We start from the raw sequence: 27,995 nt of genomic DNA, 5'->3' as shown, positions 1-27,995 counted from the left end.
CCCAACAGAAATCGAGACTCATCAGACCAGGCAACTGTCCAATTTTGGTGAGCTCGTACAAATTGTAGCCTCTTTTTCCTATTTGTAGTGGAGATGAGTGGTACCCGGTGGGGTCTTTTGCTGTTGTAGCCCATCCGCCTCAAGGTTGTGCGTGTTGTGGCTTCACAAATGCTTTGCTTGCATACCTCGGTTGTAATGAGTGGTTATTTCAGTCAAAGTTGCTCTTCTATCAGCTTGAATCAGTCGGCCCATTCTCCTCTGACCTCTAGCATCAACAAGGCATTTTCACCTACAGGACTGCCGCATACTGGATGTTTTTCCCTTTGCACACCATTCTTTGTAAACCCTAGAAATGGTTGTGCGTGAAAATCCCAGTAACTGAGCAGATTATGAAATACTCAGACCGGCCCGTCTGGCACCAACAACCATGCCACGCTCAAAATTGCTTAAATCACCTTTCTTTCCTATTCCGACATTCAGTTTGGAGTTCAGGAGATTGTCTTGACCAGGACCACACCCCTAAATGCATTGAAGCAACTGCCATGTGATTGGTTGATTAGATAATTACATTAATGAGAAATTGAACAGGTGTTCCTAATAATCCTTTAGGTGAGTGTATGAGACTGTGAAAGCGCTTCAATAGTTTGTGTGATCACTCTGCTGATGGAAGGTTGTGACAGACACAAGTCATCACTACTGCACTGTTGCATTTTTCCAGTTGCCAAATACCTCAGTGTTGTAATCACTTTCATTTCTGGCGTTATGGCATTACTATGTTGAGTGGGAGATGTGAGCGCATCTCTAATAAGTTCGACCACAAACATTATCCCATCATGATCCAATCTGTAGCGTTTAATTAACTCACGATCATTCAGTGTTTGGAGAATATTTCTTCTGTCCGCCATTTTGTCCTCTGCTATAGAAACTCTTAAGCCTCTTAAAAGTCCTCCTCTCTACTCTTAACAAATTTTACCTTAGGGTAAAATTTTAGGGCTAAGATGTTTTGTGAATCATTTTTATCTTTACTAAGATTTAATCCTAAATTTAAGGGGAAATGCCATAATTCTAAGATTTTTCTTAGAATTTCATCACTAGGAGCAACTTTTAGGCTTAAGAAGCTTTGTGAATACAGGCCCAGATATCTATGTTCTAGGGTTATCTTTGATATTGAAGTGTGCTGTCATCATACCAAGATTAAAATAGCCCTAAGGCCTTAAGAAAGAAGGTTCTGGGTGCCTATGAGTCTAGCAAGGGGTTTAAAAAGATCACAAAATTATTTGAATCATTCCCCACTAAACATTGGACGTCGGATAGGCGTGCAGATCATGTCTATATTAGGTCCGTCAGTCCATGACCAATTCTGGACATCTATACAACGTCCAAACTAGGTCCACAATTTGAACGTCCATCCATGACCCAACTTGCACGTCAATATGACATTCAACATTTGAACGTAATTTTTTTGACGTTATTTGGACGACTATGACAGGTGCAGGAAATATAGTTTTATTTACAAATATCAACATTGTTGTTATCAACATAATAAATGTGAATACAGATGATTATTTCGAAACAAACATGATTTATTATGCCAATGCGTACGTATTTTATGTGCATTTGCGCTGATATGACAATAAATTATATCGTGCATTGTTTTTTATGTTCGTTCTGAAAACCATGTGAAAACTGAGTAGTGCAGAGCAGCTGTAACAGTTTTATCCACGTCCCTCGCGGACACTTTTGTGCACGTGCAGAACGCGGGATTTCAAAATCTGGCAGCAGCTTGATGCCCGGTCGAACAAATTAACATCCAGCTTGCTAAACCAGGTTAATGCTAAATTATGTTTTTTACTTTTCATGATACTTTAGCTCTGTACTGTTCTGTTGTATACACTGTAGCACCGGCGGGGCTCGTGTCCCAGCATGCCCTGCGTGCAGTTGTAAATAGCCATTGTTGTGTTGTTGCTGTTATTGTTAATTAATAGGTAATTCCTTATTGTTGCGCATGTGTTTACATGTGTCTTGTCTGTACCCGGTCTGATCCTCGTGTGTAATTAGCTTACATAAATGTCCCACCGTGGATGCGTCTTACAGTTCGTTGTCTGACAACTTTGTGTTTCTTACATATAATTATGTTTGGTGCTCTTTGGGTGCCTGATGTAATACTTGTACGGATTATTTGTTAAGTGGATGTTCCCCGGCAGAGTAGTCTCCGTGTTTCTCTGCTCGCGATACCTCCATCTGCCCGTCGCAGCAATACATTATTTAAATTTAAGTTTTAATTGAAAGCATGGTGAAATTGTTCATTTATATATGAATTTAGTCGAGACACGACATACACAATGTCTAAAATTAGTCTGCTTTTGGTATTATAAGACGTCCACAACGACCACATTTGGACTATAAATAGCCCATACATGGAGGTCCCACGGCCGTCAATACTAGACGTTCATTAGACGTCAAAAAAAGACGTCGCCTGGCGTTACAAAACAACCCCTTCAGTGGACCAAAATTGGACGTCCAAAAACGACATATTAAAGATGTCATTCCGACGTCACTGCGCAGTGGGTCCACTCCAAGGAGAATTATAGAATACAGTGGTACCTCAGTTCTCGAACTCAAATTTCTTACAAGTCGAACCATCCAGTTCGAAAAAAAATTACCTAAAGCTCGATCTGAATCTCAGAATTCAAACCGTGAACGCCGACCTAAGATAACTTTAACACGCCAGGAAATTAGTCACGCGGCACGTCTCTCAGCGGAAACAAAGGGTAAAGCTGTGATAGCATCCTGCATGTTTACACTAACTGAATACATATATTTAGACAGTAAAAATCCATTTAGACAATGATAGACAGTAACAGTAATTATTATTATATAATAAAATACATTTAAAAATAAAGATTTCTCATTCATTATTTTAATATTAATAATAAACCATTAATACGTTTAATTATAATAATATTGTTGTGTCGAGCAGGGACGGATCGGAGACAAAGGCGCAGACGTCAGGGTATTGGGGAATACGGGGTTTAATTACAGGTAAGGCAGGCAAAACGCAGACGGACAATATGACCGGACTGGGGAAACGAACTGAAACACGGATGAAATACAAAGGATTAATGACAACAACCAGAAACAGCTGATCACACGGGGATTCCTCACGAGGTTAACGAGGGGGTGTGGCACACGGAAGGAGCGGACGATCGGGGCAGGACACATTGTTTGGGTACATTTATTTTCTTACTTTACAAATTACTGTTTTGATAAATGTGCTTAGATGTGTTTAGTACAGTATATACTCTTCTTGTTTTATCCGGTTCATTTTGTGTTTAAATGCTCAAAAAAAACATATTTAGGTGTAATTTTTTCGGGCCGGGAACCAATTGGTTTTCCATTATTTCTTATGGGGAAAATTCGATCACAACTCAAAATTTTTAGGATTCGATCCGGAGTTCTGAACGGATTAAATTCGAGTTCCACTGTACATTTATTTTTTGCAATGTGTGATTGCCTCTGGTGGCTTTTTAACTGTGTGATGGTTCATATTAGGGCTGCACGATTTATCGATTTCAAATCGAAATCGCGATTTGAAACAACGCGATTAGCAAGTCGCAAAAATCGCCATGTAGGATATACATTATACAGCACGTCGGACCCAGCCCACCAAACATGAGACGTCCATCAGACGTGCAGATCATGTCTAGATGGAGTCGGTCGGTCCAGAACCATATCTGGATGTCTACACAACGTGCAAATCAGGTGCAGTATGAGTATCTGCACGTCTAACTCTGACCCCTCTTGGGCGTAGATATGTAGTTCAAGCTGAACGTCTAGGTAGGCGACTTTTGGAAATTTGTAGGCAGATCGTCAATTCCATGTAAACATTGTCAGCGTCAATTCTGGTGCCTATTGTAGCTCATGCTGTTGTAATTTTAATGTTTTAAAATGTCCAAAAATAAACTGCTACACGTAAGCAAATCCCATAATCACAATTTGCTGATGCACGTCCGGTGTGTGGTTTGGCCAAGTTCTGTTGCCGTAGCGCTAAATTAAAAAAAAAAAAAAAACCGACACTGTCGCGCATGCGGTCTTTTGCAGTAAAACGGTTGTGAGAAACTGCACGTCGTTGTGGACAAGTTTAAAGTTTAAGGTAAGTAGTATTTAGCATTGTTTAGTTGTGTACATTGTTTAATAATCGCATTGCTGACTTTTTTTGCAAACCAATATGTCCACATAATTAATCTGAAGGTAAGACACATCTGCACGTATGGAACTCCAAAGTGTTCAAAAGTATTATGAAATATATGAGAATGATATTGTGAAATACAGCTCATTATTGTGAAATATATTGCATTCTGTTATATAAATTTACTTATTGTGAAATATGATTTAATATATTTTTAGCGCTCTTGTGAGCACAGAACGACTTTCATTTTGCAGTAAAGCGGGAAAAGTAAAGTATTTCATCATTCAGCGTCATGAAATGATGAAATAAGGCATCATGAAATGATGAAAAACGGCATTATGAAATAAATACTGATTTTGAAAAAATATATATACATATTTCACAATAAGAAGTAGTGCTAGGCGATAAAATTATCTCGATTTTTTTTATCGATAAAAAAATGAGGATGATCACGATGATACACACAGACTATAAAACTCGATCAACCAAGTTGGCTCCGTTTTATAGAATGCGCTGAGACAGACAACTTGATGGCCTATCGAGCAGAGGTTTACTGAACGCTAGCAAAACAGCCAAAAAAATAATCAATGGGTGCGTTCTACTTGGGCTTAGGTCTGTCTGCAGCTGACGCGACGTGGAACGCGATCTGCCGGCGGCTGCAAGGGTGGAATATAAACTGACTGCAGCCAAGTCGGACTACTTATACTCCTCGTAGTCTGTGACACCTGACTGCAATGGCAGCACTACCAGAAGAGTGTAGATAAATCTATACAAAAATCACCTGCATGCACATTACTTCTTTTACAATAACCAACTCCTGATACAAACTGTTAGTGAATAAAATTATTGTGTATTGTGGCTCTGTGTAAAAAGATAGCTGCCAGGAAAATTATCAAATACATGTATTTCAAGGATTCAAAGTTACTATTGTCATGTACTCAGTACAATACAATTCTTACTTGAATGCCTTCTCAGACTGGACGATTAAACCAAATAAAGCAGCGCAACATCACAGTAACTATGTGTATTGTGTATTGAGTGAATTATTGATGTTTAAATTTCACTTTTTTAAATTCAGTTTTTGGTTTAAATGTATTTATTTTTGCTGTAATGTTGTAAGACACAAGGAGAGGGGGAGGTGTGTTATCATCTGATCTGATACTCCCAATAAAAATGTATTAAGAATGCTGTGTGAGACTTTTTGTACTGAATTTGCTTAATGATACTAGGTTATTGGGGTGAAACATAATATGGTATTAGAATATATAGTGGGGATTATTTTGTAATGAATAAAGCTGTAAATACATAAATTACGTCTAAAGTAAGTCTATGTGTGACGTTAAAACGACGTCTACAACGACCATTTCCGGACTGTTTTTTCACCTTATACAGACGTCTTATAGTTGTCATAACTGAACATCCAAAGGACGTCTAAAAAAGACGTCATAAAATCTTTCATTCTGCACCCTCTGAAGACGTCTTTTCTACGGTGGGCCAAGACGTCTAAAAGACGTCATTTCAACGTCATATTGTTTGCTGGGAGGGTTTAACTGCTGTGAGAATAGTTTTACAAACTCATGCCAAGCTCCCTGTGCAGGGGCGGATTAACGCACAGGCTAGATATGGCTTAAGCCTAGGGGCCCCACGTGTGCCAGCCTGCAAGGCTGTTTCGAAAGATTAATCAAACAACAGTAATAAAATAAAAGTCTTGCTTTAACATAAATACTAAAAGAATAGATCGCTTTAATCGGTATTACAGTTGGGTATGGGCACGCGGTCTTATTTAGAAAACATACAAAAAGCGACGCATAATCATTTGTTTTGTATTTGTTCGACTAACAATTCAAAGGAATAAGCTGCTTCAGTCGAAAACTGCATTTTACTTCTCATTTACTACTTTGGTCAGCTGCATGGAGTGAGATTTTCGATCTGTTCAATGTTCTGCACACACATTTACATGTATGTAAGTTCTTTTACCTTGTAAATAGTCTGTAGAGTTTGCAAACTGCCGTGACGTATTTGATGCAGCTAATTTTAAGTTCAGAATGGAATATAGATTTGCCGTCTGAAAGAGTTTGCAACCATGAACACGTATTTTTTGTTTCACCTGAATTGATTTGTATAGAAAATAACGCATACAGTTGTTAAAAAGCGGAAACTTCGACCAACATGAAATCAACAATAAACGACTTCTATTTATTCAACATTTTATAAAATGCATAATATAAGTTTAAAAATTTCCAGCTTTACGGTTTCAGGACAGAACAGCCACTCTGTTATGAACATTAAATTTTTTTAAGTGTTATTAGTGTTAATAACAGCAGCTAACAACACAATAGCGCAAACAAAAGGGCTGCATACACCATAGTACTGTAGTTCTTGCTTGTTCATTGGCGTGGCAAAGGGCGGTTCTAGTGTTATTAGGATGGTAATAAGCGTTACCTGCAAGATCGCTATTTTCCTTTTTGCTGCAATTGTTTTCATTATTACTTTATTTAACTTGACACATTCAATTCAATTCAATTTTATTTATATAGCGCATTATCACAACATTACATTGTCTCAATGCGCTTTACATTTCTGCCTCGTAAGGACCCCCCATTGAGTAAGCCAAAGGCAACGGTGGCAAGGAAAAACTCCCTAAGAGGAAGAAACCTTGGGAGGAACCAGACCCAAAGGGGGAGCCCATCCTCCAGGGGCCGGCAGATGAGTCAAACAAACAAGATGAAATGACTAAGCTAATACAGGGGTTGAAATATATGTTTCAATGCAGCGGCCGACCGGTGCAGGCACGTGGTGCTTGATGCACGATGGCAGGATTAATAGAGGCACAGCCGCAGGGAAGGATGGCGAGGCATCGTGTTGAGCCAAGGGCAGGCAGGTTGGAGGGTAGTTGCCGGTGGTGGAGGTAATTGTCTTGTAGGCAGCAGAGGTATAAATTCTTCAACGACATTGTGCTCCAGGGAGCACACCCCAGAAGGGGTGAGGGAGGAAGTAAGAAAAAAATTGTGTATTAGTCACAGTTGAGGAAACCTAGAGGCAGTGCAAGCAAACTGATCGAGTGCAATATTCGTCCAGGCTCCGGCAGATCTGGGTATAGCAGCATGAGAAAGATGAAATGACTAAGCTAATACAGGGCTCCCCCTTTGGGTCTGGTTCCTCCCATCTTTAAATTCTCATCCTTGCATTAGAATATAGACCAGTTAATACTGATGGTATCTCATGCTGCGTCATATGTTTTAAAATTACTACACACTGAATACTGAACTGAAGCTTGACATTAAAAAAATTAAATCGCAAATCAAATCGTAATCGCAATTTCTGTCAGAAAAATCGCGATTCGATATTTTCCCCAAATCCTGCAGCCCTAGTTCATATTGTCATGACCTGCTCGTCCAATCCTCCTGTGTGCCACGCCCCCCTCGTTACCTCGTGTTAATTCCCGATTGTAATCGCCTGTTGCCTGTTATGTTCAGCCTGTCCTGTTTATTTAGTCCGCGTCTAAATTAGTTTCCCCAGATCCGTCATTAACGTTTGTCTTGTGCTGCCGTGTGAAATAAAACCCCGTTCTTTTGGATTCCCATCTTTCGTATTTGCTTCGCCGCTCTCGCTCACGCAGCGAGCGTAACACATATATGTTCTTGTCAAATAATATTATTTTTATTTCAAAAGGTAAGATTTGATGTTCCAAAAACCTTCTTCTAAAAATAGTAAAAGTAGGGGGTTGTCTTATAATCAGAGTCATCTTATATTAGGGTCAATACAATATATACTGCATAACAATGCCTAAAGGTTCTAGCATTTGGGTGGCACAGTGGTGTAGTGAGTTAACACTGTCACTTCACACCTCTGGGACCTGTGTGCAAGTCTCTGCCAGGGTTCCATGTGTGTGGAGCTTGCATGTTCTCCTAGGTGTTGTTATGGGGTTTCCTCTTGGTACTCTGGTTTCCCCCCACTGTCTAAAAACATGCTGAGGCTGATTGGAGTTACATCATTGCTCATACAGTAGGTGTGTATGTGTGGGTCAATGGTGTGTGAGTGTGCCCTGTGATGGGTTGGCACCCCATCCTGGGTTGTACCCTGCCATTTGCCTGTATAGTTTCTGGAATAGGCTGTAGACCCCCTATGGCCCTGAATAGGCCAAGTGGTTTCAGAAATTGGATGGATGGTTCTGTTAGTATCAATTTGGTATTGATTTTTTTTTCTTCATTTCTATCTTTTCTTTTCAGATTAATGATCTACTGTTACTTTATTGTGTTTCTTCACTTTTAATAGAGAGAAAAACCAAAAATAACATAACATTAGAGCAAGACTACAGTTTGCCAATGATACGGTGCCGAAATATCCTGAAAACCTGGATTGTTTTAATGCATTTTTCAGTCATAGAAAATTAACAAAAAAATGTGTACATATCCTGGAAAATCAATAGGTTGTCTTGAATTTTTACATGCACAATTAAATTACAACATAATCATGTTTTGAACTTGCAGGGTTTTATAAAAGTTGACAATTGTATATGTTTTCAGTAGGTTAATACCGAATCTGAATTATACATTTGGCAGCAGTTGCCAAAAACCTTCTTCTAAAAATAGTAAAAGTGTAGCTGGTCGGAACTACCATATTTACAGGAATATAAGGGGAGAATAAAAAAAAAAAAAAAACACATTTTGTGGGAATACCTTTACACAGAATTTATGCATTTTACTGTTTACTTAAGTCATAGCTACTAAGTAGGTAAGCATATTGAACATCTAATACGTTATTTTACACACATATATATGACACACACCATTTTAATTATACTTTCACATTGCATGTGATACAATTTTCTTTCTCTGCTTCCCTTGCTCATTTCAGTCCCTCACATATGAGCTAGAACAGAATATCAGAGAGCAAGTTCTTGTGTAGTGAATGTAAAATAATTTCATTGATATTTCAGATGAAGAAATCAATGGAAATAATGATATTGGTATAACTGAATTTGAAAAAGAAATATAAATATTGTCTCACTTGGCAGCCATAGCGAGAAACCATTGAAACCCATTCTATCCTTTCTGTCATTTCTATATATTTGGCAGATACTAGGGGTGTAAATCACAGCTTTCCTCACGATACAATACAATATCAACTCCTTAAGCCAACGTTTTGATTTTTTTTGATACCCTAGCAATTCCCACGATACAATTCGGTTCAGTTCGATACTGGGGTTAGTAGTCGAAATGATGAAATTTCACACAGTCCTTTACATTTCAATGAATTAACAAAGGCAAATATAATTAGAATTTTATCATGTTTTATTGGGAACTGTAAACAAAATCTAGTCCACATTACAACAACAACAAACAAGAAATTTATTTTTGTATAGCGCATTATCACAACATTACATCGTCTCAAAGCGCTTTACAGCATCCCCACCCAAAGCCCCCAGTGAGTAAGCCATAGGCAACAGTGGCAAGGAAAAGTTCCCAAGAAGGAAGAAACCTTGGGAGGGACCAGACTCAAAGGGGGAGCCCATCCTCCAGGGGCCGGCAGGGAGAGTCAAATACAGTAAAATTTCCTGTATTTGTAATTTCCTGTAAACGGGGAGCAGGGGGGAGATGACAGCCGGTGCCAACGCTCCAAACAGGCAACCAGAAGGCAGGCAGCGGGTCATACATGGAAGATGACACAGGCAGAACGGTGAGCTGGATGCACGGACGTCATTGGTAGTGGCGACGTCACATGTTGCAGGGTGTGCTGGACATCTTGATATATTGAGGTCTCCAGGCAGCACCCCCCAGGAGGAGTAGGGGAAATAAAATATGCAATTAGTCAAAGTAGGGGAGACTATAGGCAGTGCTAAAAGTTAGATGAGTGCAATATGAAGTGCAATGCTCCGGCAGATATGGCTATGGCAGCATAAGTAGGAGGGAGAGGCAGGTGGGAATGCAGGCATGGGGAGTCCCTGAAATGACAGCACTCCAATCCCACAAGCGACTGTGAAGCTAGAGTGACAGCACTGTCAATTCAGTTTATCCAAAGCCAATGGCACCGATCCCCACCCAGCTCTACACCTCACACTATACACTCACCTAAAGGATTATTAGGAACACCATACTAATACGGTGTTTGACCCCCTTTCGCCTTCAGAAATGCCTTAATTCTAAGCGGCATTGATTCAACAAGGTGCTGAAAGCATTCTTTAGACATGTTGGCCCATATAGATAGGATAGCATCTTGCAGTTGATGGAGATTTGTGGGATGCACATCCAGGGCATGAAGCTCCCGTTCCACCACATCCCAAAGATGCTCTATTGGGTTGAGATCTGGTGACTGTGGGGGCCATTTTAGTACAGTGAACTCATTGTCATGTTCAAGAAACCAATTTGAAATGATTCGAGCTTTGTGACATGGTGCATTATCCTGCTGGAAGTAGCCATCAGAGGATGGGTACATGGTGGTCATAACTGGATGGACATGGTCAGAAACAATGCTCAGGTAGGCCGTGGCATTTAAACGATGCCCAATTGGCACTAAGGGGCCTAAAGTGTGCCAAGAAAACATCCCCCACACCATTACACCACCACCACCAGCCTGCACAGTGGTAACAAGGCATATTGGATCCATGTTCTCATTCTGTTTACGCCAAATTCTGACTCTACCATTTGAATGTCTCAACAGAAATCGAGACTCATCAGACCAGGCAACATTTTTCCAGTCTTTAACTGTCCAATTTTGGTGAGCTCGTGCAAATTGTAGCCTCTTTTTCCTATTTGTAGTGGAGATGAATGGTACCCGGTGGGGTCTTCTGCTGTTGTAGCCCATCCGCCTCAAGGTTGTGCGTGTTGTGGCTTCACAAATGCTTTGCTGCATACCTCGGTTATAACGAGTGGTTATTTCAGTCAAAGTTGCTCTTCTATCAGCTTGAATCAGTCGGCCCATTCTCCTCTGACGTCTAGCATCAACAAGGCATTTTCGCCCACAGGACTGCCGCATACTGGATGTTTTTCCCTTTGCACACTATTCTTTGTAAACCCTAGAAATGGTTGTGCGTGAAAATCCCAGTAACTGAGCAGATTGTGAAATACTCAGCCTGGCCAGTCTGGCACCAACAACCATGCCATGCTCAAAATTGCTTACATCACCTTTCTTTCCCATTCTGACATTCAGTTTGGAGTTCAGGAGATTGTCTTGACCAGGACCACACCCCTAAATGCATTGAAGCAACTGCCATGTGATTGGTTGATTAGATAATTGAACAGGTGTTCCTAATAATCCTTTAGGTGAGTGTAGGTTTAACTGGGAGTGAGAAGTTAGCTAGAGCTAGAACTAGTGTCCCTATAAGCAAAACTAAACAGGTGTGTTTTTAGTCTAGACTTGAATATTGAGAGTGAGCCTGAAATACGCACATCCGGTGGAAGACCATTCCACAGCTGGGGAGCTCTATAGGAGAAAGCTGTGCAGCCTGCCGTAGCTCTTTCTACCCTAGGTACCAGGGCTGTGGAGTCGGAGTCGGAGTCGAGGAGGCGGAGTCGGAGACAATTTTGGGTACCTGAAGTCGGAGTCGGAGTCGGCAAAAAGTTAACCGACTCCGACTCCTACTAAATTTAAATGGGAATTAAAAAAGTAAGTTGAAATGTCCCAATTCACAAACAGTCATAATGAACTACTTCTCTGCTGTAAGAATAAAGCCCAATGCATGCAGTGCATAATGTTACCACAAAACGAACATGTCAAGTAACCATGAAGCATGCTTTTCATTGACTGTATGCCTCACTATATGGGATGTAATGCACAGGTAAGGTGCGGCACCGCTTTCCATTGTGTCGTGTTCCACTGTTACAGGGAACTGTGAACCTAGCCTAAAGCCCCCCATACATTTACAGATGCACTGCCGATTTTTCGGCCGTTCAACGAGTCATCACGCGTCAAACGCCTGAAAAATCATCTGGTGTGTTCTCAGCTCCGTCGGCTCCCCTTCGCTATGCGCTAGTGAAGGGGGCCGAAGGAGCCGAGAACACAGATCTCCCTACCTGTCTCCAGCAGAGGCTCGTTCTGCTGATCAGCTGGCCGGTGAGTGACACAATGCACTAAACTTCCGGCTGGCTGACAGAGGAGACAGCCACTGCAGCAGACAGAGGCATCACATTACTTTGGATGGGGGCGGTGGTTGAGATTTTCGGCAAGCTGGATCTGCCCGTCCATGTGGACACCCGCAATCTGCGGCCGCCAATCAATTGCCGCGATTGTACACGCACGTCGGTCGGTGGCAAAATCCTTGTTTTCATTGTGTTTGTCTTTAATCTGACATTATAGTAGAGTGTTGGCTTCCTAGCCAGTAGTTCTGTGGTGAAATGACATGTACGTTGCCTTCCTTTCCTTCAATGGATGTAGAAAATACATTAGCATAGTATATACATACAGAGGAGTCGGAGTCGGGGAGTCGGAGTCGGAAGATTTAGAAACTGAGGAGTCGGAGTCAGAGTCGGAGCATTTATCTACCGACTCCACAGCCCTGCTAGGTACTAACAGATATCCCGCACCTTGAGATCGAAGCAAGCGCGGGGGGATGTATGAGGTCAGCAGATCACTTAGGTAATCTGGTGCAAGGCCATTCAGTGCTTTATAGGTTAATAGCAGTGTTTTATAGTCAAATCGATACTTAACTGGTAACCAATGAAAGGAGGATAAGACTGGTGTAATGTGATCAAATTTTTTAGTGTTTGTGAGAACTCTGGCTGCTGCATTCTGTACCAGCTGAAGTTTATGTAAGGATCCAGATGGGCAACCAAACAGGAGGGCATTACAGTAGTCCAGTCTGTAAGTTACAAAGGAATGTATTAATTTTTCTGCATCACGAAGTGAGAGCATCTTACGAAGCTTGGCTATGTTCTGTAGATGATAAAACGCAGTTCTAGTAATACTTCTTATGTGAGCATCAAAACATAGATCTGAATCAACTAGAAGACCAAGATTTCCAACCACTGTGTTAGGTTGTGTAGGAAGGCCACTAATGCTGAGGTGGTGAAACTTATTTCTTGCAGCCTTGGGACCAATTACCAGTAGTTTTTTCTGTGTTTAACATTAGGAAAATTTTTGCCATCCAGCACCGGATATCTAACAGACAGTCTTCTAACTGAGATGGGAGTGATGTATCAACAGAGTTAACAGATATATATATATATAACTGTGTATCATCTGCATAACAATGAAACCCAACACCATGATTTCTAATAATGTTACCAAGAGGTAGCATGTATAGGGTAAACAGTAGTGGGCCCAGTACTGATTCCTGTGGGACACCATATGTGACTTTGGTGGCCTTGGATGATTCGTTGTTCACATGAGCATACTGATAGCGATCAGTTAAATATGAGCGGAACCAAGAGAGTGCTGTCCCCGTAATGCCAACTACACCTTCTAACCGGTCCAAGAGGATATACACCCACGGTCAGAAGCCATAAGTAAATCATTCATTACTTTGACTAGAGCAGTTTCTGTGCTATGGTTTGGTCTAAAGCCAGACTGATATAATTCATTAGTATTATTATTTTGTAGGAAAGAAGACAACTGACGAACTACAACCTTTTCCATGATCTTTGAAATGCAAGGAAGATTTGAGATAGGTCCCACCTGCAATGTAACAACATCTAATGGAAAGCCTTCCCAGAACATTACAGTAAAGCACCTATAGTAAAAGGCCAGATTCATATTAATACCTTTTGATTCAGAGTGAGATATTGGACAGATTGGTGTCCCAATACTTTTGCCCATATTGTATATTTAAATTTCATGAGCATTGATCTTATTTTGTTTCAACCTGTGCATTCTAGGCAAAAAACAGGTCATGAAGTATTCTATAGACAATATATAAATCAAGGACCATTTTGATTAAACAGTTTAATTAAATATATGCGCTCAAAGAGGCAGGATGTCAAGGAAGTACAAATTTTGAGCAGAGTGAACTTGCACTGAGTAGAAGAAAGGTCTCCACTGAGCTTTTTGTAAACTTTGTAGAAAGGCCTTTGATGTAAGTAAAATCAGTGTGTCAGCCAAGCAAAGAGCTAAGCAAAAGGTCAAGGACACCTCTAAGTAGTAGGTCAACTGAAAAAACTCAGCACAAGCATATGCAAGTGCAAGTAGAGAAGCCTAGGGGAAGATGGTGGCACAGGAGGTAGTGCTATCGTTCGGCAACTCGAGGGTTGCAGGTCCAAGCCCTGGTTCCTCCTGACCCCATCAAAGTGTCCTTGAGCAAGACACTGAGCCCCAAATTGCTCCCGGTGTGCAGGTTGGCGCCTTGCATGGCAGCCTCCGCCACCGGTGTATGAATGTGTGGTATGCATGGGTGAATGTGAGGCATGTATTGTAAAGCGCTTTGAGTACTTGTAGGAGTAGAAAAGCGCTATATAAATGCAGTCCATTTACCTAGGGACCTTGGCTTATTCCTCTAGTTCACGTCACAATTATATTTTATCCCAAGATGTCATTGAGACATAGATTTACTGGGTGGTGAAGATGTTTCTTTGTAATTGCTCCAGTTCATGCTTGGATTTGTCTGCTATATTCAGGTAAATGTTCCCCAACAGTTATGATGTTTTAACTCAGATAATATAGTAGCATTTGTTGAGTATTGTAGGTAAAGTGCAAGTGCCATTGAGATTATAATGGAATTATTGTGATAAATACAGTGAGGGAGTATACTAGAATGGCATGGACCAAGGAAAAATGTGGATCTTGAGGCTAAACCAGTTAAGAAGCCCTGTTTTATAGTGATGTTTAGGTATTTCTTTGACAGTGGTATGTATTTGACCACAAAATCTCATATTTAAAGGTGTGGCTGATGATGACTCAAAGTGGAAGTCCTGAATGAACATACAGGCAAATACCAGGCTGTTACTGTGTGGCATGGTAGAAAGATAATCCATGGTGTGGCTCCCAGGCAGGTGGGTTCTTTATTAACAACTAGATCCAAACAGGTTATCAGAAAATAAAGAGACCACGAGGGGTACAGCTAATCAATACCTCATTGATTTTTTAAAATAACTTTTTGGAGAACAGAAGAAATTTTTGTTAGATTTTATTGTGTTAAAGTTCATTTGCATACATTTTGATGTTAAATTGTGTTTTTCCTCAAAAATGTATACTTACTTCCCAGATAGCATGCCAAAAGTGACGTCAGTTCTGGTGTGAGAGAACGCTGTGCGCGTTTTGACTGCTGCTTCTCACCGGTGCTTATTATTCTTGTCCGCGTTTGTCAGTCTAAATTTTGGATTTTAACTTCTGGATTGCCACTTTCTCAGCTTCAGAATGCAACTGTTTGGGCGTATTTTCTATTCGAACTCTCTCTCGCATCCTGTTGATCACTTCACCTACTCCACAAGCTCTCTCCCTTTGGTTCCCCCATGCCATAGTCAGCAGTCGGTGAGTCAGCCTCCACTTTCTTGCTTACTATGTTGATTGCTCAGTTGGATGCAACTTATGGGTTCTAGCTAACATGGTAGTCAGTGGTGCTGGTCATACTCCAGACCCAGAGTATGAACACCTACTCCTCACTGCAACTTCGTGCCTGGCGCAGTCACTCCCGGTTCGGAGAAACAATATATACCTCGTGTAAGGAGCTTGGCATCACTCATCGCCCGCGATATATTCACCGCTCCCCACGTCGTCGTTTTCATATAAACTGTACCTCCTCCGATGCTATTCCTACAATTTGGACTGAGAGACCCGAGTCATCAAATGGCACATCAAGACGCCGGATTAGATCAAGGAGTGCGTTGAGTTATCTGCCGATCGCTACGGAGTGGAATCACCAAGGCAAAGTTGCCAATTTAAAGCTTTGATGTGCTCTCTTTAACTGTCGGTCCTTGACGGATAAAGCAACCTTCCTAAATTAACTGTCTATTGCGAAGAATCTGGACATGCTACTTCTCATTGAAACTTGGAAAACTCCGAATGACTATTTACAACTGAACCTGCTCACCCCTCCTGGCTATAGCTTTTTGTCTAAGCCCCATTTAATGGGCAGGGGTGGTCACGCTTGGAGGTGGTCTATTGTGACATCATTAATTTAAGTGTTGTTGAATTACTAAACATCTCGTCATTTGAATATTTGGTTTTTAAAATTACTGGCCATACATTGCTGTACATGATATTAATCTATAGACCACCCAAGCTCCTTCCAAACTTTTTCTCTGACCTCGACGAATTGCTTACTCTTGTTTCTGGTATGCCCCTCCTGGAGCCGACACCTTATCGTGGTGGAGGGGTTTGCGTGTTCCAGTGATCCCAGGAGCTAAGTTGCCCGGGGCTTTATGCCCCTGGTAGGGTCATCCAAGGCAAACAGGTCCTAGGTGAGGAACCAGACGAAGTTCGGCTCAAAAGACCCCATATGATGAGAAAAATATTGGAAACACGTTTTCCCTTGCCCAGACGCGGGTCACCGGGGCCCCCCCCTAGAGCCAAGCCTGGGGGTGGGGCTCGATGGCGAGCGCCTGGTGGCCAGGCCTATACCCATGGGGCCTGGTCGGGCACAGCCCGAACAAGGCACGTGGGTCCCCCTTCCAATGGGCTCACCACCCGTAGGAGGGGCCATAGGGGTCAGGTGCATTGTGAGCTGGGCAGTGGCCGAAGGCGGGGACCTTGGCGGTCCGATCCTTGGCTGCAGAAGCTAGCTCTTGGGACATGGAATGTCACCTCTCTGATGGGGAAGGAGCCTGAGCTGGTGCGCGAGGTTGAGAAATTCCGGGTAGACATAGTCTGGCTCACCTCGACGCACGGCTTGGGCTCTGGAACCAGTCTCCTTGAAGGTGGTTGGACCCTTTTCCACTCTGGAGTTGCCTGCGGGGACATTCGGGTGGGGGGACGGGTTCTGACTGTTGTTTGCGCATATGCGCCGAGCGGCAGTTCAGAGTACCCACCCTTTTTAGAGTCTCTGGAAGGGGTGTTGGAGAGCATTCCTTCTGGGGACTCTCTTGTTCTGCTGGGGGACTTCAATGCTCACGTGGGCAATGACAGTGAGACCTGGAGTGGCGTGATTGGGAGGAACGGCCCCCCCGATCTGAACCCGAGTGGTGTTCTGTTGTTGGACTTCTGTGCTCGCCACGGATTGTCCATAATGAACACCATGTTCAGGCATAAGGGTGTTCATATGTGCACTTGGCACCAGGACGCCCTAGGCCGCAATTCGATGATCGACTTTGTTCGTGTCGTCGGACTTGCGGCCGCATGTCTTGGACACTCGGGTGAAGAGAGGGGCCGAGCTGTCAACTGATCACTACCTGGTGGTGGGTTGGCTCCGCTGGTGGGGGAGGGAGCCGGCCAGGCCTGGCAGGCCCAAGCGTATAATGAGGGTCTGCTGGGAACGTCTTGCTGAATCCCCTGTCAGGAGGAGTTTCAACTCCTACCTCCGGCAGAACTTTTCCCATGTCCCGGGGGAGGCGGGGGACATTGAGTCCGAATGGGCCATGTTCCGCGCCTCCATTGTGGAGGCGGCTGACCGGAGCTGTGGCCGTAAGGTAGTTGGTGCCTGTCACGGCGGTAATCCGCGAACCCGCTGGTGGACACCAGTGGTGAGGGATGCCGTCAAGCTGAAGAAGAAGTCCTATCAGGCCTATTTAGCCTGTGGGACTCCAGAGGCAGCTGACGGGTACCGGCAGGCCAAGCGGGATGCGGCTTCGGCGGTCGCTGAGGCAAAAACTCGGGTTTGGGAGGAGTTTGGCGAGGCCATGGAAAACGACTTCCGGACGGCTTCGAGGCGATTCTGGTCCACCATCCGGCGGCTCTGGGTGGGAAAGCGGTGCAACATCAACACTGTTTATGGTGGGGATGGGGTGCTGCTGACCTCAACCCGGGACGTTTTGGGTCGGTGGAAGGAGTACTTCGAAGACCTCCTCAATCCCACCAACACGCCTTCCGATGTGGAAGCTGGATGCTGTGGGTCTGTCTTGGTTAACACGCATCTGCAGCATCGCGTGGACATCGGGGGCAGTGCCTCTGGACTGGCAGACCGGGGTGGTGGTTCCCCTCTTCAAGAAAGGGGACCAGAGGGTGTGCTCCAACTATAGGGGGATCACACTCATCAGCCTCCCTGGTAAGGTCTATTCGGGGGTTCTGGAGAGGAGGGTCCGGCGGATTGTCGAACCGCGGATTCAGGAGGAGCAGTGTGGTTTTCGCCCCGGCCGTGGAACAGTGGACCAGCTCTATACTCTCCGCAGGGTTCTAGAGGGTTCATGGAAGTTTGCCCAACCAGTCTACATGTGTTTTGTGGACTTGGAGAAGGCATTCGACCGTGTCCCTCGGGGAGTCCTGTGGGGGGTGCTCCGGGAGTATGGGGTACCGGGCTTCCTTTTAAGGGCTGTTCAGTCCCTGTATGACCGGTGCCAGAGTCTGGTCCGCATGAGCGGCAATAAGTCGGAGTTGTTTCCGGTGAGGGTTGGACTCCGTCAGGGCTGTCCTTTGTCACCGATTCTGTTCATAACTTTTATGGACAGAATTTCTAGGCGCAGGCAGGGCATTGAGGGTGTCCGGTTTGGTGACCTCAGGATTAGGTCTCTGCTTTTTGCAGATGATGTGGTCCTGTTGGCCTCATCGGACCGTGACCTTCGGCTCTCGCTGGGACAGTTCGCAGCCGAGTGTGAAGCGGCTGGGATGAGAATCAGCACCTCCAAATCCGAGACCATGGTCCTCAGCCGGAAAAGGGTAGAATGCTCTCTCCGGGTCGGGGATGGGATCCTTCCCCAAGTGGAGGAGTTTAAGTATCTCGGGGTCTTGTTCACGAGTGGGGGGACGATGGAGCGGGAGGTCGACAGGCGGATCGGTGCGGCGTCCGCAGTGATGCGGGCGCTGCATCGGTCTGTCATGGTGAAGAAGGAGCTGAGCCAAAAGGCGAAGCTCTCGATTTACCAGTCGATCTACGTTCCTACCCTCACCTATGGTCACGAGCTGTGGGTAGTGACCGAAAGAACGAGATCGCGAGTGCAAGCGGCTGAAATGAGTTTCCTTCGCAGGGTGGCTGGGCTCTCCCTTAGAGATAGGGTGAGGAGCTCGGTCATTCGGGAGGGACTCAGAGTAGAGCCGCTGCTCCTCCGCATTGAGAGGAGTCAGATGAGGTGGCTCGGGCATCTGATTAGGATGCCTCCTGGACGCCTCCCTGGTGAGGTATTCCGGGCATGTCCCACTGGGAGGAGGCCCCGGGGAAGGCCCAGGACACGCTGGAGGGACTATGTCTCTCGGCTGGCCTGGGAACGCCTCGGGATTCCCCCAGAGGAGCTGGATGAAGTGGCCGGGGAGAGGGAAGTCTGGGTTTCCCTGCTGAGACTGCTGCCCCCGCGTCCCGACCTCGGATAAGCGGGAGAAAATGGATGGATGGATGGATGGATGTTTCTGGTATGTCTCTGGGAATCATCTTACTTGGTGGCCTGAATATTCATATGGACACTGATTGTTCATCTGCTTGTGAGCTGCGCTCAATATTGTACTGTTTCTGTCTCATACAGCATGTTGATTTTCCAACTCACACCTCATACACTTGACCTTATATGTTCCTCTGGTTTGTAAGATGTACATGCTTCTGGCTCTCTCTTGGGTGTTTCAGATCATAAATTCTGTTTTAATTACTCTATGCCTAGAACATGTAAAAAAAAAAACTGTGATTAACTACCGCAAATTTAAGTCTATTGATCAGTCATCCTTTTCAGACGCTCTCCTTGCATCTTGTCTCCATGATACTTTTGACTTGACTTGTCCCATGCAGATACTTTCAGTGTATAACTCTATAATTTCACAAGTTCTTGACACTTATGCGCCTGTTAAATCCATGCTAGTCCCAACTACTTGCACCTCCCCCTGGTTCACACCAGAGCTCTGCACCATGAAACAGGCAGGCCGCCATCTTGAGAGACTATGTAAGAAAACAGGTCTGACAGTCCATACCCTAGCCTATGCTGAACACCTGACAGCTTACAGATCTGCTTTTACGGCTGCACGCTCATCATACTACTCTACTCTTATTAACAGTGCTTCAAGCTGACATAGAACACTCTTTTCTACAGTAAATAAGTTATGTCAGTCTCCAGTTAAAACTACCATTGCTTCTGATGAGCGCTGTAACTCATTTATGAAATATTTTCAGTCTGAAATTTAAACTTTGTATAATTCCTTTTCTGCAACCCCTCACCCACCTCCATCAACCACCATCATACCACAACCCCCTGCCCACTCGTTATCAGAATTTATTCCCTCCTCTCCTGCTTCTATTGATCGGTTAATCAGGAAATCGAGTTCATCTACATGTCAGTTGGACCCTGCTCCTACTACACTTATAAAGAACTGTTCACCATACTGTGCATCATACATGTATATATTCATACACTCACATATACACATGCCCACTCAAGCTCAGACAGATCTCCTCACCTTAATAGCTAGCATGGAGACATTCACACATTGACACTCGCACACACATGCCTCCTGACACATTCACACTCATACACACACAGTCATTCACACAGGCACACATCCGTCCATTTTAACTTTGGATTGTACTCAGGGGGCCTAATTTAGGACAGCATGATCTCATTATGCTTTGTCACTTGGAACGTGCGTAGTATTGGCTCATTTGCTAAAAGACATAAAATCTTAGAATATCTAACAACATTACAGGCAGACATTGTCCTACTGCAGGAAACTCACTTAGCAAAAACAGGACAGTGCACATTAAATTCACCAGAATTTCCACATGTATACTTAGCTAGTTATAATTCAAAACAAAGAGGTGTAGCAATTTTAATCAACAAAAGAATATGTTTCAACTGTAAAGACACTATCGCAGACCCAGAAGGTAGATTCATAATTATTAAAATTTCAGTATATAACAAAGAGATATATATTGCCAATATATACGGTCCAAATAGTGATGACCCCTCCTTTTTCCACCACCTTTTTGCTGCAATGTCATCACACTCAGACACAGAACTTATACTGGGAGGGGACTTCAACTTAGTACTTAACCCAGAATCTGACAGATGTAGTACAGCAGCTAGTTACCATACTTGCCAGTCATCCGAAACAGTAAAACAATATATGAATGATTTCGGCCTATGCGATGTCTGGCGTACTTTTCACGCCACGCTCAGAGAATGCACGTTTTTCTCGCCAGTCCATCATTCTTACTCCCGGATACTTTTTTCTTACCAGAAATACAGTCATGAAAGATATATGTTACACACAAATTCACCCTATAACAATCAGTGACCATGCACCTGTCACTATGATGGTCACTGTAAAAGTTAGTGCACCACCTTTTAAACAGTGGAGACTGAATACTTCATTACTAACAGACTCAGAGTTTCTAGAAGTTATTAAAAAAGATTGGACAACATTTATTGAAACAAATGACCTGCCACGTATCTCTGCCTGCATTCTCTGGGAGACAGCAAAGGCTGTAATATGAGGCAGAATAATTTCATATTCAGTACATAAAAAGAAAAAGGAAAAAGCACTCGAGAGAACTAGAACAGAAAATTAAAACTTTGGAATCAGCACATGTTGACTCCCAAGAAAAACATCTTCTCAATGAGCTGAGAAAAAGTAAAATGAAATTGCAAGAATTAAAAGACAAAAAAACAGAGATTACGCGTGGACAATTTTGAACATAGTAATAAATCAAGTAAGTTTTTAGCAAACCAACTAAAACAGAATAAAGAGAAAGTAGCAATCTCTTCAGTTACAGACCCCAATGGGAAGGCAACTCATAGCCCAGGAGAGATAAATAGGATATTTAGGGACTTCTATAAAAAAATTATACTCACCTAATATTAATCCAAAAAATTCTGAAATAGAAGAATTCTTAAACAACATCGACCTACCAAAATTAAATAATGAACAAATAACGGCATTAGAGTTACCTCTCTCAATAGTGGAACTTCACGATGCACTACAATGCATGCCTAATGGGAAAGCCCCAGGTCCAGATGGATTTCCAGCAGAATTCTACAAAACATTTTGGCCTCTGCTAGCACCACTATTCCATAGAATGGTTATAGAAATTAAAGAAACTGGCAGCATCCCTCCAAATATGAATTGTGCAGACATTAACCTGCTCCTCAAACCTGACAAAAACCCTGCTCTCCCCTCTAGCTATCGACCAATATCACTCATAAATGCGGATCTTAAAATCATCAGCAAGGCACTGGCTAGTAGAATTGAAAAAGTGACACCTTATATAATATATCCAGATCAAACGGGTTTCATTAAAGGCAGACAGTCCACTAACAACATGAGGAGACTAATTGGCGTAATAGACTACTGCAATATTCAAAATAAGGAAGCCATAATCGTCTCATTGGACGCAGAAAAGGCTTTTGACAGGATCAACTGGAAATTTCTAATGGCAACCTTAGTAAAATTTGGATTTCGCGAGAACTTCGTAACCTGGATTAAAATTTTATACAGTTCACCTAAAGCCTGTGTAAAAACTAATGATCAAATCTCCCCAAGCTTCATTCTCAGAAGGGGCACTAGGCAAGGTTGTCCACTTTCTCCATCACTATTTGCTATATTTATCGAACCATTGGCAGCAGCAATTCGGAATAATAATAATATCAAAGGTATCCAAACAGCAAGTATAACCCATAAAATTAGTCTTTATGCAGATGATGTATTACTTTTTCTTCAAAATACGCAGGGTTCTCTCACGGAGACGATAAGACTCATAGATAAGTTCTCCTCCATATCAGATTACTCTATTAATTGGAACAAGTCAACTATTCTTCCAATATCTTGTGACTTCCAGTCCAATCCAACTATCCCACTTCAACTATTAGATATCTGGGTATTAACATTTCTGCCAAGCTGTCAGATCTGACGCGATTAAATCACAGTCCTCTGCTTAAAAAGACAGATGACCTTGCACGGTGGAGTAATCTGCCCACGTCACTTCTGGGAAGAGTAGCAACAATCAAAATGATGATCTTACCAAAAATGAACTACATGTTCTCAATGGTTCCGAGTCAACCTCCGCGGACTTGGTTTAAATCACTGGACTCCTTAATTTCAAAATATCTATGGAAATCCAAACCACCATGAATAAGTTTAAAAACTTTACAGAAATCCAAAAACTGTGGGGGTTTGGAGCTTCCCAATTTGTACACCTACTTTCTTGCCAATAGATTGATATCATGTCCTAAAATGGACTACGCAAAACAACTTAGACCTTAACTGGCTGGATATTGAGCAAACTTTCTGTAATGATATTCGAGTCCAGGACCTGCCATTTATCAGTCATATACTTAAACGACATTGCTGTTTTAGGAGCATTAACATCAGCACATCACTGACAGCCTCGTGGGAATTTCTTAAAATGAACCAAACTTCACTGGTCTGTAAGGAATCCACTTGCAGAGTCTCCGCAGTTTCAGCAAAAATGGTGGTTTATTGAACAGTAAAAATATTATAATGTAATACAGTGTAGACATACACCGGGTACTGAAAGGCAGCTCAAATACAAATTAAGGGCAGTTCTTCACCCCCCTTTATACCCCAAAAGACCCCCAACAAGGTGCTGTGTGTAGGTGTTGTGAGTGAATTTACATATGAAGAGTGACCCCCCTGGCCTGTGAGGAGCCTGGGGCAAGGATGGGGCAGGACAGGGTGGAGACTTTTATGATCATTGTAATTTAGTTATCTTCCTTATCACCCTAGTGGTGCTGACCAGAACCCCCATTCTCTCCCTGACTTCCCCCATGGTCATAAATTGCTAACACTGTCTGTATCCAAATGATCAACCAAGAACATTGGGGCATCTTTACTGCTTTTCCTTACAGGTCCCATGCAAACTGAGACCCATCTGGAACAACCCTGACATCCTGTTAAATAAAAAAATTATAAACTTCCTTGCTTGGCATAATAAAGGAATCAAGCGCCTCAAGCATATAATCCAAGAAAATCGCATTTGACAAAATAGCAGAAACTTACGGCATTGAGAAAAACAAATACTTAGAATATCTTCAACTTAAATCAATAATACACAATAGATGGTGCTGTAAGCAATTAGATCTGGAGTTTTCACCTAAAATAGCAAACTTCTTAATAACTCCAACTAAAAAACTACTGTCTAGGATTTACGTGCATCTAGCAGAATCTGATACAACACTCTCACTTCCTACCCATAAAAGGGAAAGGGATTTACTCATCAACCCAGACACTAACTTCTGGAGGCAAATTTGCTTGAATACCTTTCGAATGAATCAGAACTCCAACCTGCAGCTATTACAGTACAAAATTTTACACAGAACACACTACACAGAGCAGAGGATGTTCCAGAAATACTGACATATGCGTAACTTGTAAGAAGGACGCACCAGATAATTACCTGCATGCTTTCTGGTACTGCACACCGGTCAACGAATTCTGGCAAAGGATTTGTGAAGACTTATCGATACTCCTAGGGCATCCCATCCCACCCTCCCCCTCACTCTGCCTGCTTGGGGACCTCACTAACACTAATATAGACACGAATAAATCTTGCATGCTTCTCACAGTACTAATCATTGCCAAGAAAACAATCCTTCTGAACTGGAAGTCAAAAGAAAATTTAAACATAATAATTCAAAAATCTACTCTTGGATTATGTTTCCATGGAGAGGATGTCTGCCTGTAAGAAAAATCAATTGATCGATTTTGAAGATAGTTGGACTCCAATAATATTTTTTTTAATGTAATGCTGTCGGGGGTGGTTGGGGTCCTCTGATGTTCCTCTTGGCTGAGGTCACGTGGTCAGTGTCTCTGGGTGGCCGCTGGCCCGGCCTGTTGGGGGCGGTGCGGGGAATGGGGGGTTATGCCCCCCCCTGGGGTGGGTGGCACGCTGGGGGGGGGGCCTCTGGGTTCCGCCTGTGCCGTTGCGCTGGGGTGGGTGGGTTTGGGGGCGTGGGCTCTGTCGGCTGGGGCCGCTGCTCCGGCTCCCGGGCGGGTGGTCGCCCACATGCGGGGGGGGCCTGGTATTGTTCGTCTGCGTTTCGCTTGCCATACCTGTAATTAAACCCCGTATTCCCCAGTACCCTGATGTCTGTGTCTTTGTCGCCTTTCCATCCCCGCTTGGCACGACAATATTATTATAATTAATATTAAAATAATTAATGACATCTTTATTTTTAAATGTATTTTATTATATAATAATTACTTTTACTGTCTATCATTGTCTAAATGTATTTTTACTGTCTAAATGTATGTATTCAGCTAGTATAAACATGCACGATGCTATCACAGCGAATGCGAGGCTTAGACTGAAGCGTTACCCTTTGTTTCCGCTGAGAGACGTGCCGCGTGACTAATTTCCCCGCGTGTACAAGCTATCTTAGATCGGCGTTCGCGGTTTGACTTCTGAGATTCAGATCGAGTTCTATGTAAATTTTTTTTGAACTGGTTGCTTGACTTCTAAGAAATTCGAGTTCTAATGAGTTCGAGAACTGAGGTACCACTGTAATTTGTATGACCCGTTTCAATCCGGTTTCAGAACCCTACACGGTACAGAAACGGCTTTACTTAAGTTGACAAATGATCTTCTCATGGCTGCAGACTCTGGAAAGGCCAGCATTCTTCTCCTTCTTGACCTAAGCTCTGCATTTGATACTGTTAACCATAAAATCCTTCTCTCCCGCCTCACTGATATTGGTATTACTGGTGCTGCTCTTACCTGGTTTACATCATACCTCAGCGACCGACACATTTATCTGATACTGCTCCTCTCACACAGGGTGTCCCCCAGTGATCAGTTCTAGGCCCAACACTTTTCACCAGGCTCCAACCTTCTTACCATACCTAAATTCAGATTATCCTCTGTGGGTGGCAGGGCGTTCTGTGTGACAGCACCTGCACTATGGAACGCACTTCCTCAGTCTGCGAGATATACAGTCACTTACCATTCTCAAGCTTCAGTTGAAAACTCATTTATTCCATGAATGCTATAATGTAACTGCTACTACGTAACACTCCTGTTGTTGTTGTTATTGTTGCTGTTGCGTGTGCATTGTTTTCTGTATCATTGTTTATATTGTAAAGCGTCCTTGAGTGTGAGAAAGGCGCTATATAAATAAAACATTATTATTATTATTTTAAACACCCTTAAGCATTTTCTTTGCCTAAGGCTTCTGCACAGGTCTGTTTGTATGAACACAGACAATCCATAATTTTCTGGGACTGAAACAGTATTGTTTATAGTGATTTAATCAGGTGGCATCCTCTCTTTCTCTCTGCAGGGACAGCTCTCACAGGCACTGAATATCCTATCAGAAAGGGCCAAAGAAGCTAAGGAGTTCCTGGTCCAGCTGAGAAACACAGTACAGCAAATTCAGGTACCTCTACATTTCACTTTGTCTATATCCCTTTGGTTATATCCTCCTCATTATGACACATTGCTTCCATCTTACTCTTCATTCTATTCTTACACATAGCAAACAAGGGTTACTCTACATGCACTTTAAAGAGAATTAAGCTGAGCCACCTATTAGGGCTGTTTGTTACATCATTTTCAATTCAGTATGTACAATGAAATGAATACATTTGTCAATGGTGGAAAAAGAACTCAATTTTTATACATAAGTGAAAAGATGAAAAGACACCACACCAAAATGTCATCCAATAAAATACTACTCAAGTAAAAGTAAAAAAATACCTGGTTTTAAAAGTATTTATGTACCAAAAGTAAAAAGTACTATACATTCATATCTATTAGTCATACAAAACATGACCTATCCTTTTAAAGCAAAACTGTTTTCATTTACCAACCCTGTCCCTTTATGGGCTCCATAAAATATAGTATTGTAAGTTACAGCACATCACAATACGGAAAACTGAATAGCAAGAGAACAAGTGGATATTGTATTTTTATTAAGCAAACATTATGAAACTTACCAAGTGTCAGCTTCGGAGGTGAACGCGAGCACGGAAGCAGGCGAACGAAGCCAAAAGGTCCGGTGAAGGGTTTATTGAAGGCAACAGGACAGGTGCAGACAACGACGGACCATACAACGATGACAGATCTGGGGAAACAGACTGAGACTCGGACTAAATACACAGGACTAGGCAACAGATAACGAGCTACAGGTGGGAACAATTAGGGCGAAACAGGAGGTAATGAGGTGGGCGTGGCACACATCGGGAGCGGACGGAGCGGGGCGTGACATAACCCCCCCCCAAAGGCGCGCCCGAGAGGAGGCGACGGACGGGACGAGGGAACAGGACCTGAAAGACAAAACAGAACGTCAACCAAACCCAGGGAACAGGACGGAGACGCAAAACATGAACAGGGACGAAAAGAAGGACAAGACCTGACAGAGGACAGGGAAGGCGGAGAGACAGACCCAGAAGGGAGACACAGGGGGAACACCCACAGGCGACACGAAAGGGCCAGGGGTGCCAAAAGGAGGAACAAAGGGACCAGAGGGAGAGACAGGCGGGACGAACGGAAAGGGAGGAGGAACAAGGGGAGCACGAAAAGGCCCAGGCGGGCGACGGGCAGCGGCCGGAGGGGCCGCAGGGGAGAGGGAGAAGGGAGCAGGAGGGGACCACCCAGGGACCAAGGGGACGGGACGAGGGAGTGACGGAGGGGACCAGGAGGGAGCAGGAGGGAACACCAGGGAAGGCAGGCAGGAGGGGGAAGCCGCGGCAGGCGGAGGCGCAGCCGAAGCCGGCGAAGGCGCCGTCCGACGCCAAGCCGGAGCAGGGGGGCCCGGAGGCGGCCGACCGGGAGCCGGAGGCGGGACCGAGGACCGGCACCCAGGGACCAGGGGGGGACCCGGCGGCGACCGCCGACCCCGAGGCGCAGGACCCGCAG

At 43.5% G+C, this 27,995-nt stretch overlaps 1 protein-coding gene and 1 long non-coding RNA gene across 5 annotated transcripts in view; both read left to right on the top strand.

Annotated features, from left to right (window-relative positions):
- Positions 1-27,995, top strand: part of trim9 (tripartite motif containing 9) — a 135,092-nt gene that overhangs the window by 12,914 nt on the left and 94,183 nt on the right. For all 3 annotated transcript variants that reach the window (XM_072698908.1, XM_072698907.1, XM_072698906.1), the window contains exon 2: positions 26,419-26,514. In XM_072698908.1, coding sequence (XP_072555009.1) covers positions 26,419-26,514 — 96 coding nt within the window. The remainder of the gene's footprint in view (positions 1-26,418; positions 26,515-27,995) is intronic.
- LOC140578350 (uncharacterized) lies at positions 26-5,529 on the top strand. Of its 2 annotated transcripts, none has more exons than XR_011982472.1 (3): positions 26-3,762; positions 4,102-4,153; positions 4,802-5,529. It is a non-coding gene; the product is annotated as an uncharacterized lncRNA (long non-coding RNA). The 2 variants fall into 2 exon arrangements; XR_011982471.1 differs by having other exon boundaries at positions 26-3,837.

The sequence above is a fragment of the Paramormyrops kingsleyae genome, chromosome 14, assembly GCF_048594095.1.
Source record: "Paramormyrops kingsleyae isolate MSU_618 chromosome 14, PKINGS_0.4, whole genome shotgun sequence".
Taxonomy (NCBI): domain Eukaryota; kingdom Metazoa; phylum Chordata; class Actinopteri; order Osteoglossiformes; family Mormyridae; genus Paramormyrops; species Paramormyrops kingsleyae.
This window is presented reverse-complemented; position numbering and strand designations above follow the sequence as displayed.